Source organism: Felis catus, chromosome A1, assembly GCF_018350175.1.
Source record: "Felis catus isolate Fca126 chromosome A1, F.catus_Fca126_mat1.0, whole genome shotgun sequence".
Taxonomy (NCBI): Eukaryota; Metazoa; Chordata; class Mammalia; order Carnivora; family Felidae; genus Felis; species Felis catus.
Window position 1 is genome coordinate 199,238,302 of NC_058368.1, and position 14,845 is coordinate 199,253,146.

Here is a 14,845-nt window from a genome sequence, read left to right on the forward strand (position 1 = left end):
CCACATTAAGGAAGAAGTATGAGAACCTAAATTTTGAGTTTCCTTACTAGAACTGCTAAGACTAAAAGGAATAGGGATAATCCCTGCCATACCTTGCACCATACATCTGGAGTATCATAAGAAATCTTGGCAGCAACATTTAAAAGGGATTCGGTCAAACTGGAAAGTAATCAAGATGATGAATTAACTGGAACTCATGTGAAAGGAATCAAAGCCCTCAGGATGTTTAACCCAGAAAAGACTTAGGATATGATTATTTTGGTCTCAGGACTCCTTTATATATTTAAAATTACTGAGACCCCAACGAGGTCTCACTTATGTGAAATGTATCTAGATATTCACCATAAAAAAAATTAAAATGGAGGGGCACCTGGGTGGCTCAGTAGGTTGGGCATCGGAGGTCGGCTCACGTCGGCTCACGTCTGATCTGTTTGTGGGTTCGAGCCCAGCAATGGGCTCTGGGCTAACAGCTCAAAGCCTAGAGCCTGCTTCAGATTCTGTGTCCATCTCTCTCTGACCCTCCTCTGCTCATGCTCTGTGTTGTCTCTCTCAAAAATGAATAAACATTTAAAAAAAAAGTTTTTTAATTAAAATGGAGAAAAATAGGGGTGCCTGGGTGGCTCAGTCGGTTAAGCGGCCGACTTCGGCTCAGGTCATGATCTTGTGGTCCATGAGATCAAGCCCCGTGTCGGGCTCTGTGCTGACAGCTCAGAGCCTGGAGCCTGTTTCAGATTCTGTGTCTCCCTCTCTCTGACCCTCCCTGTTCATGCTCTGTCTCTCCCTGTCTCAAAAATAAATAAAACGTTAAAAAAATAAATAAATAAAATGGAGAAAAATATATACTTAATTTAAAATAAACTGAATACATACTTACATAAATAACATTATAATGAAAAATAACTACCTTTTCAAAAACTAAGAGTTGCAATGATTTGCATTTTTTAAAATCTCTAATATCCAGCTTAATAAAAGACAGCTAAATTCTAACATCCGCTCCTAATTCAAACTGTTGCACTAAGTTGTCTTGGTTTCAATAAATGAAGAAAATTTATCCTCAAATATGTAATTAGAAAAGCGAGCAATATTTTAATAGCTTTAATATTTTTTCACTTAGTTACATTAAATTCATTATTCTTTCCTGCACTTTACATGAAACTTTTACCCACGCATGATTTTATAAAATCATACACTGGCCATATGGAAAATACTATTTCATAGAAGTATGCAGATCTTCCAAATGTTAGCATATTTCATTACATAATATTTTAAAAATCACATTCATTAACACTACCACCAATCCTATTAGAACACTCTTTAAGTAATGGAAAGATGTCAAGCTCAATCAGATCAGTGGCAGAATCAAGTTCTACAAAAATTCTAATTTTCATTTGAAAGCTTGAAGTTTATCATGGGCAACACTTTGTTGAAGTTAGCTTTTGAGAAAATGTCTGCCATGTACTGAAGACTAAAAAACCATAGTTCATCTGTCATCTGTTGCTGTTTTTTTACTTAAAAGGTGTTCCATGAAAAAAGTGGCTAGGTTCAGTTTGCAAAAGCAACTCAACCATACAGGTGCTTTGCCTTGAGACAACTTAGGTATACAGCAGAAGTGTTTTATGCGTACGACTTGTTTTGTTACATGGAACACAAAAAGATGTGTATGTAAAAGAAAAAAAAGAGCTGCATTTGCAGCATTGAAATTTTTTAATTAAAATTTTTTGCTGATTAATCAAGGACACTAAGTCAAACTCGTTGTTTTTTTTAATCTCGAATGCAAGAAAGTGAATAAAATGACTAGTACCACAGATGTAACACAACTGCTTCTGTATCTTAAGTGTCAGTGTCAACACAGTGAAAAGGGAAAATATAATCTGTGTATAGTTATAAAAATAGTTTGATTTGTGGACTCTTAAGGGTCTTGGGCTACTCCCCATCCCCACCCTGCCCAGACCACTCTTTGAGAACCACAGATTTAGGATGGCCAGAGCTGTTTTCATGTATACAGAAGGCTGTCATGTAAAAAAAATGGCATGTCCTATATAATAGGGCAGACCTTGAACCAATGGATATTAGTTAGAAAGAAGTATATTAGCACCAAATTAAGAAACACTCTTTCTCTGTTTTAAAAAACTGAGATGGGGGCGCCTGGGTGGCGCAGTCGGTTGAGCGTCCGACTTCAGCCAGGTCATGATCTCGCGGTCCGTGAGTTCGAGCCCCGCGTCAGGCTCTGGGCTGATGGCTCGGAGCCTGGAGCCTGTTTCCGATTCTGTGTCTCCCTCTCTCTCTGCCCCTCCCCCGTTCATGCTCTGTCTCTCTCTGTCCCAAAAATAAATAAAAAACGTTGAAAAAAAAATTTTAAAAAAAATTAAAAAAAAAAAAAAAACTGAGATGGGGCACCTGGGTGGCTCAGTCGGTTAAACGTCCAACTTCGGCTCAGGTCACCATCTCACAGTTCATGAGTTTGAGCCCCATGTTGGGCTCTGTGCTGACAGCTCAGAACCTGGAGCCTGCTTCAGTTTCTGTGTTTCCCCCTCTCTCTGCCCCTCCCCCGCTTGTGAGCACAAGTGTGCTCTCTCTCTCTCTCTACTCAAAAATAAATATTTTTTTTTAAAACTGAGATACAATTTATAAACAATAAAATTAATCCTTTGAAGTGTTCAGTTACATGGGTTTTTTTAAACAAATGAATATAAATAAGGATTTTTAAAAAAGAACACCATAATCAACATATAGAATAGTTACATCACCCCATTCAAATTTCCTAATGCCCTTTTTAGTGTATTCCTCCTCCAACACCCAACCTTGACAACCAATGATCAATTTTTTGTCCCTAGAGTTTTGCCTGTTCTAGAATGTCAAATAAATGGAATCACACAGTAGGCAGCCTGTGAGTCTGGCTCCTTTTACTTAACATAATGCACTAGAGATTCACCCACATTTGCTACTAATTGGTGAGTAAAAGTCTATTGTATAGGTATACTGAAGTATAGTTGGGGTGTTTCTAGTTGTTGGAATTATAAATAAAGCTATTAAAAACATTTGCATGAAGGATTTTATATGAACGTAAGATTTCATTTCACTTGAGTAAACACTGAGAAGTGGGACTGCTGGGTTATATGATAAGTACATATTTAACTTTGTAAGAAACTACCACACGGTTTTTCCAAAACGGCTGTACCATTTTGCATTCCCACCAACACTGCATGCGAGTTCCAGTAGCCCTGCATCCTCGCTAGCACTTGGTATGGTCAATTTTTTAAAGCCATTCAATGTATACTGTATGGTGTATATCACGGTATAGTGGTATCTCACTGTAGTTTTTTTTTTTTTAATGTTTTGTTTATTTATTTATCTTAGAGAGACAGAAGCAGAGAGAAAGCGAGACAGAGAATCCCAAGCAGGCTCTGCTCATTCAGCACGGAGCCTGACACAGGGCTCAAACTCACCAACCATGAGATCCTGTAGTTGTAAATGTTGTTTAGTGTCTGGATACAACTCCTCTATCAGGTATGTTTTGTAAATATTTTCTCCTAGTCTTTGCCTTGTCTTTTCTGTCTCTTAACAATGTCTTTCAAAAAGCAGAAATTTCTAATTGTAAGGAAACACAAATTCATAATTTTTTTAAAAATGGATTTAGTTGGTATCTATAAAATATATGCCTAACACAAAGTTATAGAGAGCTTCTCCTACATTGTTTTCTAGAAGTTTTAAAATTTCTAGTTTTACATTTAGAACTACGAGTTTACATTTAGAAGTTTGAGTTACTTTTTGCATATGGTACACAGTATAGATAAAGGTTTTTGTTTTGTTTTGCATTTGGGTATACAATTGTTCCACCTTCATTTGTTGTAAAGACTATTTTTTCTCAGTAATAAATCGCTTTCTAATAATTATGGCTGATGAGTAATATAAAGAGTAACCTCAAAAGAAATGAGAACCAGTTAACTGGAAATTTTTAAAACAGAAGTTTCAGAACAAGTTGTTTGGTCTAATAAAAAGGACAGAAGATTAAATTATCTTTCCAAATCTCACTCTATGAAGTTACCCAAGAAGGCAGTCTTGGGGAAAGTTTACAAGTCTTCCTTCATGTTCCCAACCCTTACCCTCCAACAGTTCAGCTTTTATCTAGTTAATTACTTACTGGATTTCCCCATACAATTTATCTTGAATAAAAGGTTGAACAATCTTTCAAACAAGAAATAATTGGATTCAGTAATAAAACTAGGTAACATTTAAAGTTATCCTCTGGTTTTAAATTCCCAGGATCCATTTTACAATAACCACAAAAATTTATCCTCAACTAAGCTTAGTCCATATGCTAAAGCCCTCGGCTATAATAGGTTATCACCTGTATTAATTTTAATACATTATATAAGAATATCCAATAGAAATCATGATAATGGCCAATTAGCTTACCTTACATTAAGATTTTAGCTTTCATCCAATTTCGGGTACAAATATAACAGTAATCTTGTGTTGAGCAGTTAACGAAGATGGTATACTTAGCTAATAAATTGGTTTACATTACATATCATGTTAAAATGCTGCTTCCACATCTCCTTCTAAAATACTTACATTTACTTAACATTTTTGAAATATTCTTATCATTAATGTTAATATACAGAAGATCCCCCACCCCCACACCACCCTATCTACAGTTTTGCTTTCTGCAGTTTCAGTTACCTACAGTCAACCACAGTCCGAAAGCTAGTGATGCTCAGGGCGCCTGGGTGGCTCAGTGAGTTAAGCATCTGACTCGGTTTCGGCTGAGGTCATGCTTCACAGTTCCTGAGATTGAGACCTGCATGCGACTCTGTGCTGACAGCACGGATCCCGCTTGGGATTCTCTCTCTCCCCCTCTCTCTGCCCCTCCCCTGCTTGTACTAACATAAAAGAAGAAGAAAGAAGAAGGAGAAAGCTAGTGATTGTCCTTCTGACATATCTAAAGGTCAATGTTAGCCAAATGCTACATCACAAAGCCTGTATCATTCACCTGACTTCATCTCACCACGTAAGCATTTTGTCATCTCACATCATCACAAGAGAGAGAGACCACATTCACATAACTTTTATTAGTATATTGTTACAATTGTTCTATTTTATTATTGTTGTTGTTAATTTCTTACTGTGCCTAATTTGTAAGTTAAACTTTATCATAGGTATGTATGTATAGGAAAAACATAGCATATATAGCATATATGGTATTATCCATAGTTTCAGACATGTACTGTGGGTCTTGGAATGAATCCTTCTTATTCAAAATGCATATATAATCAAGTCCAATTGCTCAATATTTCTGGAAGTACCCTTCAGTCAGTGGTCATGTCATTACTCTATCAACTGAAACATCTAGTAATGTGTAGGAACAAGACTGAAACCCCTATCAGCGTTATGCTACCTATTTGAGTATTTAATACAGCATTTTAATATAAACCTAAATCAATGGCTAAACCTCAGGTTTGAAAATTACCTATAGGTTTGAATTATCTGTTCAAATATTACTTCAATAGCTATGAATAATTTATGTGTAAGACTTGAATTGATTTCAGCTGGAATACCATACTGACATTTTCACTAATACACTTCAAGACATAACAAAGCTGAGAAAAATCTACACAGGGCAACAAGATTCATTGAAAGTATGCAACTGATATGAGATAAAAAATGCAAAACTCAAAGCGGTCTGTAAACCTCTCTGGTAGGATTCACAGCATCTTGTTTAGAACAACAGATTGCTACCTCACTTACTCATTCTTCAAACTAGAAAGAAGAGAACTCAGAAGCATTACTAATAAACTCTATAAAATTTGAAAATTTATTGTAGAGAGTAAACCCCATAATATTAGAACAAGAAGCCAGTCTCTTGGTGCTTAAAAGATAGTCATTGGAAAAATTCAAGCAGTACCATCGTTAATTAATGAACCCATGACATGGGTAATTCATCCTCCTCTCACACATACCTCTCTCACTTCTTTTATACTTGACTAAGCAAGTGGTGTTCGACTAATATTTGAAGAATAAGTAGACGGCCCCTGGTTGAAGAACTAAGGGATTGGTGAAAACCATCTAGGCAGAATGAACTGGAATGTGAATGCCCCAAAACAGGAAAACAAGTTCCAGGCTTGGTGTGGCTAGAGCACAGAGTATAAAAGACAGTGGTACAAAATAAACCTCGAGGGGAAGGCAGGCCTTAAATCATGCAAGACCTCAAGAACCATGTAAGGATTTTAATGTTAACTTCTAGGTCAGTAAGAAAACCAATGGATTTTACACACAAGAAGTGACAAAAACAGCAGTTAAAAAAGTCTGTTCTGATGATCCTTTGGAAAATGAATTAAAGGAAGATTGAAATATCTATAGAGATCAATTTAAAAACTACTGTAGCAATCTAAGTGAAAGATGATGCTGGCCTAGACCAGGATGATGGCAATGTCAGCAAGCAGATAGAGAAAGTTTAAAGATAAAACCAACCAGCCTTAAGCCTGACATGTGAGTTTTCCAAACTATCCGTCCCTTGTCTGTTAACTCATTTGTTTATGTATCTGTTAATATCTCTAATGGTATAAATGGTGTTTAGATCATTGTTAAGTGTGACCTATTATTTAAATTATGCTGGGGTGCCTGGGTGGCTCAGTCTGTTAAGCAACTCAGGTCATGGTCTCACAATCATGAGATCAAGCCCTAAGTTGGACTCCGCACTGATCATGGAACCTGCCTGGGACTCTCTCTGCCCTTACTCTGCTCCGGTGCATGCTCTCTCTCTCTCTCTCTCTTTCAAAATAAACGTTTAAAAAAATGAAAAATTAAATTTTGCTTACTGAGTGATAAAAGAATGTACAATTGGAGGAAAAGTAGTTAAGAAAGATACCCACACATTTGATAATGGTAAACCAGATAAAAAATGAGAAGTATGCTTACACTATTACACATTTTTATAAGTCTTAGAGACTTTACAAAGTGTATGCTATTTTACAATATAGGTATAAACAAGAAGTTGTATCTAAAGTAACAGCACACATTGAAAAATTTTACAAGTGACAGTTACCAAAATTCTATCTGCTACTGATTAACAGAGTATTATTTGTTGCTAGTTGTAACCTCTCAGGCATAATGTAGAAATGCAATCTGTGTGTACATATATACATATAATAACAATACAACAACTGGTCCCATAAAAACCCAATATACTTAATTTTAGGTACCACCTGGTGTCTTACAATTTAAACAGGAGTGTAGCTGAGAAAATAAAAATTACATATTCATTCATATGTATACTCAATTTGTATTTGTTAAATTAAAATGTTCTGATTGCTACTTATAAACACCACAGAAATGAAGCCTTTTGCCATTTTAACCTCTTAATATCTTTATATGACTTAATATTTGTGTATTACACTTAACACAAATTGTCTTCATCTTTTTGTGATGAAAATTTCTTCTTAAAATTTACACACAATCTAGAAATTTAAATTCAAATCATTTTCCTAGAAGAACCCAGAACACGATACTGAAAAGCTGTTATACAAAAATAACCCTGAAGGCAGAATCACAGCCATTGTACAGTAGAAAATTCTTACCAATTTTTCATCAACTGTTATGAGCTGTGCGTCTCGAGCTGGGTCCTGTGCCAGCCTCCATGTGGAAGTGCTTAATGACCTGCAGTGCAAGACTTTAAGTTAAAAAATGATCCATGCAATGAGAAAAGAGAGGCACAAAAATCTTACATAAACAAGCTACTAACAATATCTATCTTACAAAACAAAAAGAACAGAAAGAAAGAGAAGGCACAAAAATCCTTTCCTCCCCAATTAGTTCTATCTGCTGAGTTTCTGGCAGACTCACTTAGGAGTTCACAACAGGCTGCACTTTATGTCAGTCTATAGACTCTCTGTCACAGAAAGGCTGTCAGTGACAAGTACTGAACACTGTGAGTCTACAGTAGCTGGTTTGTCACTACCAGGAAGAAAAGTGCAAAGCTGTATCAACTCTTCTGGAATACTGATTCTTAAATGATGGCATCAGAAAGAAAAAGAAAAATCTCAATCATATTCTTAATGGCCTAAAGTAACTGTAAAATTATATCATGTTAACAAATAAAAAGTTTCTTCATTTTAATTTCAAAACAAAAGTAATTTAAATAGAAATGATTTGTATGATCATGTTAACTAACAGTTTGGTTTATTAGTTAACTAGTTATTAGTCTAGTCCCATATCCCATTCACAGAACTGAAGAAAGTCTAAATAGTTAAAATAGAAATATTAACTCAGAAATATAATGGGCACCAAATCTAATTCCTTTATATTAGCATCATCCCAACCTCACCTGAAATAAATTACTTAAAACTAACAGGTTTTTTTAATTTCATGTACACACTGTAGTTTATACTAATGAATGTCAGAGCTGTCACTGTGACAAGTTAGCATTTGAGATTTTTCCAAAATGTTAAGCCAACCAATGTAGATTTCTTTTTCGAAAGTTAGCACCTACAATTGTGACTCAAACTTCAAAACCAATAGAATATACAGTATTGAGTTCTTTCTGTTTTAAATAAAGTATAATCACCATAATTCTGACACAACATAAATACTAATTCCTGATGCAAAACTTCATGTTCAACTTTCAACAGCTATGGTATACACAGCTTTATAGAAAATCCACCTACTGATAGCATAGTTATTAACTGATAATACAGAAGATTTTTTTACTTTATGAACATATACTTTTTTAAATGTCAGTTATTTCCCAAAATTAATAATTAGCTATTACTTTAAATACCCTGCTCAGAAATACATATTCACGAAATACATCTAAATGGAAATTATTTTACGTTTTTATACAAATAGTTAAAATATATGTTCTGGTTGTTAAATTAAAGTAGTATAATTAGCACTTTCAAAAATCTATTTACTCTGGGGGCAGGGGGAACAGCTGGGACTGGATTTCAGCTCAGGTCATGATCTCATGGTCATAAGATCTAGCCCCGCTGGGTGTGGAGCCTGACTGGGATTCTCTCTTTCCCTCTCTATCTGCCCCTCCCCTGTATGCAACTCTCTCTCTCTCAAGGAAAAAAAAAAATCTATTTACTCTGGAAATCAGTAAGAGAATAACATGACAATAAAAACATTCTGAATCCTTTTAACTAAATCTATATATTGTAAGAAAAAAATTAAGGGCACCCAGGTGGCTCAGTCAGTTAAGCACCCAACTCCTTGATTTCAGCTCAAGTCATGATCATTAATTTTAATAAAGTCCAGCTCATCTATTTTTTCTTTCATGGATTTTGCTTTTAGTGCTGTATTTAAAAACTCAAAAGCAAACCAAGGTACCTAGAGTTTTATGTTATCTTCTAGAAGCTTGATAGTTATGTTTCTTCCATGTAGGTCTATGATCCATTTGAGTTAATTTTTGTGAATGGTGTAAGGTCAGTGGGTAGGTAGATTATGTGGACATGTTGCAGTTCCACTTAATAAAAAGATTATTTTTTCCTTTGGATTGTCTTTGCTCCTATCTCAAAGATCAGTAATCTATTTGTGTTGAAATGTTGAAATTTGTGTTATCAATTCTATCCATTGATCTATTGGTCTATTCTTCACCAGTTCCACACTGTCTTGATCACTAAAGTCAGGATCAGACCTATAACTTTGTTATTCTTCTTCACTATTACACTGAATATTTGAGGTCTTTTGTCTTTCTATATAAGCTTAGAATCAGTTTCTTGACATTCACAATACAGCTTGCTGAGGTTTTGATTGGGATTGTGCTGAATCCACCAATTAAGTTGGGAAGAACTGGCATCTTAACATTATTGAGTCTTCCTGTCCATATATATTTACTAGGATCTTTGATTTCTTTGGTTGGAGTTTTGTAATTTTCCTGACATAGATCTTGCAAATACTGTTTTTATTACTTTAAAATATACTCTTCAACAAGCCTTAATGGTGAAAAGATAAAAAGAAACCAGTTGCACTGGAAAATATCTAAATAAGAATAAACATTACTGATTCAAAGTACTAACACTATTCTCCCTTTGAAACAAATTAACTTTATCAACTAAGAACAGTAAAATTCCCATAACCCTTGTAGCACTTTGAAAACATGGCTCCATGAGGTGCCTGGGTGGCTCAGTGGGTTAAGCATCAGACACTTGATTTTGGCTAAAGTCATGCTCTCATGGCTCTTGGGATAGAGCCCCAGTTGGTTAGCACAGAGCCTCCCTGGGATTTTCTCTCTCTCCCCCTCTGTCTCTTCCCAGCTCGTGTGTGCACATACAAGCTCTCTCTCAAAATAAATAAATGAACGAACGAATGAATGAACGAACGAAAGACAACACGACTCCAAATTTCTTTGACTCTCCTCCCTCCCACCAAGAGCTGCAGGTTCCCTATTCCTAGAATCTGAACCCTGTGACTGCTTGATCAATATAATACAGAAGTGAAAATATGTGTGTTTCCAGACCCAGGCCTTAAAAAACTAGTAGTTTTCATTTCCTGTCTCTTAGAACATGGCTTCTTGGGATATTCACTCTTGGAACCCACCCACCATGTTGTAAGGAAGTCCAAGGTGCCCACAGAGAGATCCACGTCAGGAAAAATCAATAATCAATGTCACTTTGCCAGCTATGTGAATGATCCTCTAGCCCAATTTGAGAATCCTAGCAGACACCACATGGAACACAGACAAACATGCCTGCCAAACCCTGCCTAAAATGCAGATTTGTGAGCAAAACAAATGACTGTTTTTGTTTTAAGCAACTGAGTATTGGGTTACTTTGTGTCCAACTATAGAGAATGAAAACATCCCTACAAATAATTGAAGATGATGTTATAAACATTAAAATTGAACCAGTAACTTCAAAAGATCAGAAATGATCTGTTCAACTTCTAGACAAAGTTAAATTCTTAATCTTATAGAAATTATTAAGGAATCAAATCCTTAACCTTCTGAATAAACCAATTTTTAATTGTCAATTTACTGGAAATTGAATTAATCCAAATTCACATTAAATCAGAAAGTGTTTAGTTCCATAAAGAAGTATTAAATCGTTAAGAAAATGTTACTAAGAATTCTAACTGAAACATTAAAATAAAAATGTGTACACATTTTCTATGTCACAATAATTATCTCAGATTTCAAATATGTTGGCATTTGGGTCAATCACCTTCAAGTTAATGATCTTGAAGCTTTTCAAGATCTTGAATCAATAGCGAAAACTTAAACTGTCATCATATTGTACTCACTAGACAGAAGCAAGCAAGAACTAACTGTTAATGGAAAAAATAAAGATGAAGGGTCAAGTGACCATTTTAATATTCTCGGAAAACATGTGGAGTGAAAGGAAAATCAAGGATACTACAAATGCTCTGATTAAGTTCAGTGGAAGTAACAGTGAAAATAGTTTATAATCTACTCATAAATAAGTTCCTCGATTCTAATTCAGATTTGTCACAAAATTTCCAATCTTTACCTACAGGACTTAATATTATCTTAAAGTGTTCCACTGGTCAGGTGAGCAAAAATTAATAATCTCCTTCTCCTGCTTACAGTTATCTTTCTTCCCCATTCTTCTAAGTCAGGTGGAACTTGGAGCACAGACTAATAGCAGTTGTGCCTCTGGACACAACTCAAGCCAAAAACTCAAACTAATCCTTTGAGAGTCATCTAACAGATGAAGGAAAGATTTGTGCAAGAAGGATAAGGGTAATTATGCTTACATAACAGACTTTGGAATGAAACTGAGGAGTAAAAGGAGAATGTAGGCAAGGTTTTGGAGGATGATAATGAAGAAACTGGAGGGCATGATAGAAAATGTAAAAAGAAATAAATATACCCAAGTTTATAACAACAGGTTATCAAAATAAATATAAATGAGGTGAAAATAAAGAGAGTAAAAAACATAGATGTCATAGTGATAAAAGTAATTATATTACAAAACACAATTAATATATGAAAAGTTCACATTTAAGAAGGTCAAATCCTTGAGCTATACTGGCCAATAAAGAGTAATTCTACTGGTTTAAAATGCATTAAAGGAAGAAATTTAGTTGCTGTACTTTAGAATGTCTTATAAATAATTGGAAGCAAATTCACCATAAAGATGTCAATTATTAATCTACAAGTTAAATATAATAATTCTAACTGAATTTTTATGTAATTAGATGATTCTCATTGGGAAGAAACAATTCACAAAAATAACTAAGAATGTTTTGAAAAACAACTAGGAGGTAGGATATGCCTTGCCAACTAATATGCTACAGTAATTAAAATATGGTAGTAGCACAGGCACAGACACGTATCATATAAACAGTACAGATCAGAGTACAAAAACAGATAATATAGATTTGTAAATCTATTATACAATTAAAGTGCAATTTCATATTAGTGGTTAAAGGATGGATTATTTAATAAATATTACTGAAACAACTGGCTAGCCTTTCACGGAAGAAAAATGTTTGAATCCTGTATAGTTAAATCATCTACCAAAGAATTCCAAATGGATTCTGTCTCCGTGTCCCTCCCTCCCTCCCTCCCTCCCTCTCTCTCTCTCTCTCTCTCTCTCTCTCTCTCTCTCACACACACACACACACACACACACACACACACACAGTTTTGGATATAAATTACTGAAATCAAATATACTGGATGGAAAAGTTTTCTTAACTAATACACATGGCACAGTACCTACAAACCATGAAAAGAAAAATAACTTCAGAACAACAGAAGGTACTATGAACTAAAATAAAGGAAATATCAGAAATAATAAATACAACATACAAAGCAGATAAAACACTAATATCTAGAATATATAAAGGACTCTTAGAAAACAAGGCAAAAACCACCCCTCAAAAAAAGAGAAAGAAAGCAGAAAAAATATACATGGTAGATATTAACACTAACTGTATCAATAATCACTTTAGGAATGGTATAAATATACCAAGTGAAAGAGGAAATGTGACAGAGTGGATTAAAAAAACCAAGAACCAACTATATGTTGCCTAAGGGAAACCCATTTTAAATACAGAGACACAGATTAAAAGTAAAGAGATGGATGGGGCACCTGAGTGGCTCAATCGGATAAGCATCCAACTCTTGATTTTGGCTCAGGTCATGATCCAAGGGTTCATGGGATCAAGCCCTGAGTCAGGCTCTGTGCTGACAGGACGGAGTCTTCTTGGGATTCTCTCTCTCTCCCCCCTCCCACCTTCTGCCCCTCCCCTGCTCTCTTTGTCTCAAAATAAATAAATATATTTCTTAAGTTGAAGAGATGGAGAAAGACATACCATGCTAACAGTAATCAAATCTTACTGCAATAGCAATATTAATCTCAGACAAACTAGACTTCAGAACAAGGAAAATTATCAGGAATAGGGGCATGTGGCTGACTTAATTGGTAAAGACTCTTGATCTCAGGGTCATGAGTTGAGCCTCACATGGAGTGTAGAGATTACTTTAAAAAAATTATCAGGAATAAAAAGGGGTATTATATCATAAGAAAGGGTCAATTTTCTAAGACGACATTAACATTCCTTAAAGTATATATGCCTAAGAGCATATCAAAACATATGCTGCAAAAATCCAAAGAGCTACAAGGAGAAACAGACAAATTCCTTATTGTAGTTGGAAACTTCAACACTCTTCTAACAGTAACTGACAGAGCCAGCCAGCAGAATATCAGTAAGGATACAGTTGAACTGAAGAGCACCATCAATCAAATGGATTTAATTGACATTTACAGAATACTTCATCCAACAACAGCAGCATACACATCCTTCTAAGCTCACATGGAACATTCACCAAGATAGGCCACATTCTGAGCCATAAAACACACCTTAACAAATTTAAAAGAGAAATCACACCATGTATGCCAGTAGTCAAAAAAGGAGTTAAACTAGAAACCAATAACAGAAAACTGGAAAATCCTCATTATTTGGAGATTAAATAATACACCTCTAAATAAATTATGGGTCAAAGAAGTCTCAGAGAAATTTTAAAATATTTTGAACTAAATGAAAATGAAAATACAGCTTTTCAAAATCTGTGGGATGCAGCAAATGGGGTGTTTAGAAACTTACAACATTGAACACATACATTACAAAAAAGTCAAAATTCCATAATCCAAGTTTTTAAGAAAAAGAACTAGAAAAGTGCAATATAAAACTAAGGCAAACAGAAGAAAAAATAATAAAAATTACAGCAGAAATCAATGAAATTATAAACAGGAAGTTGGTTAAAAAAAAAAATCAACAAAACCAAAACCTGTTCTTTGAAAAGATCAGAGGAACTGATAAGTCTCTGGCCAGGCTAACCAAGAAAAAAGAGAGAAGACAAAAGTTACCAGTATCAAAAACAAAAGGTGTCATCACTATTGACACCACAGATATTAAAGAGACCATAAAAAATAGGGGCGCCTGGATGGCTCAGTTGGTTAAGTGTCCAACTTCGGCTCAGGTCATGATCTCACAGTTCATGGGTTGAGCCCCATGCCAGGCTCTGTGCTGATAGCTCAGAGCCTAGGGCCTGCTTCTGATTTTGTGTCTCCCTCTCTCTCTGCTCCTCCCCCACTCATGCTCCGTGTGTCTGTCTGTCTCTCTCTCTGTCTCAAAAATAAACATTAGGGGCACCTGGGTGGCTTAGTCGGTTAAGTATCCGACTTCGGCTCAGGCCAGGATCTCGTGGTTCGTGAGTTCAAGCCCTGCATCAGGCTCTGTGCTGATGGCTCAGAGCCTGGAGCCTGTTTCAGATTCTGTCTCCCTCTCTCTCTGCCCCTCCCCCATTCATGCTGTCTCTCTCTGTTTCAAAAATAAATAAACGTTAAAAAATTTTTTAAAAAAATAATAAAAAATTAAA

General features: G+C 35.3%; 1 protein-coding gene across 3 annotated transcripts in view; it reads right to left on the reverse strand.

Annotated features, from left to right (window-relative positions):
* The window catches only part of NDUFS4 (NADH:ubiquinone oxidoreductase subunit S4), a 112,417-nt gene that overhangs the window by 65,050 nt on the left and 32,522 nt on the right, over positions 1-14,845 (reverse strand). For 2 of the 3 annotated variants that reach the window (XM_003981420.4, XM_019811115.2), the window contains exon 2: positions 7,578-7,656. The exons of the other annotated variant lie outside the window; for it this stretch is intronic. In XM_003981420.4, coding sequence (XP_003981469.1) covers positions 7,578-7,656 — 79 coding nt within the window. The remainder of the gene's footprint in view (positions 1-7,577; positions 7,657-14,845) is intronic. 3 annotated transcript variants of the gene reach the window in all.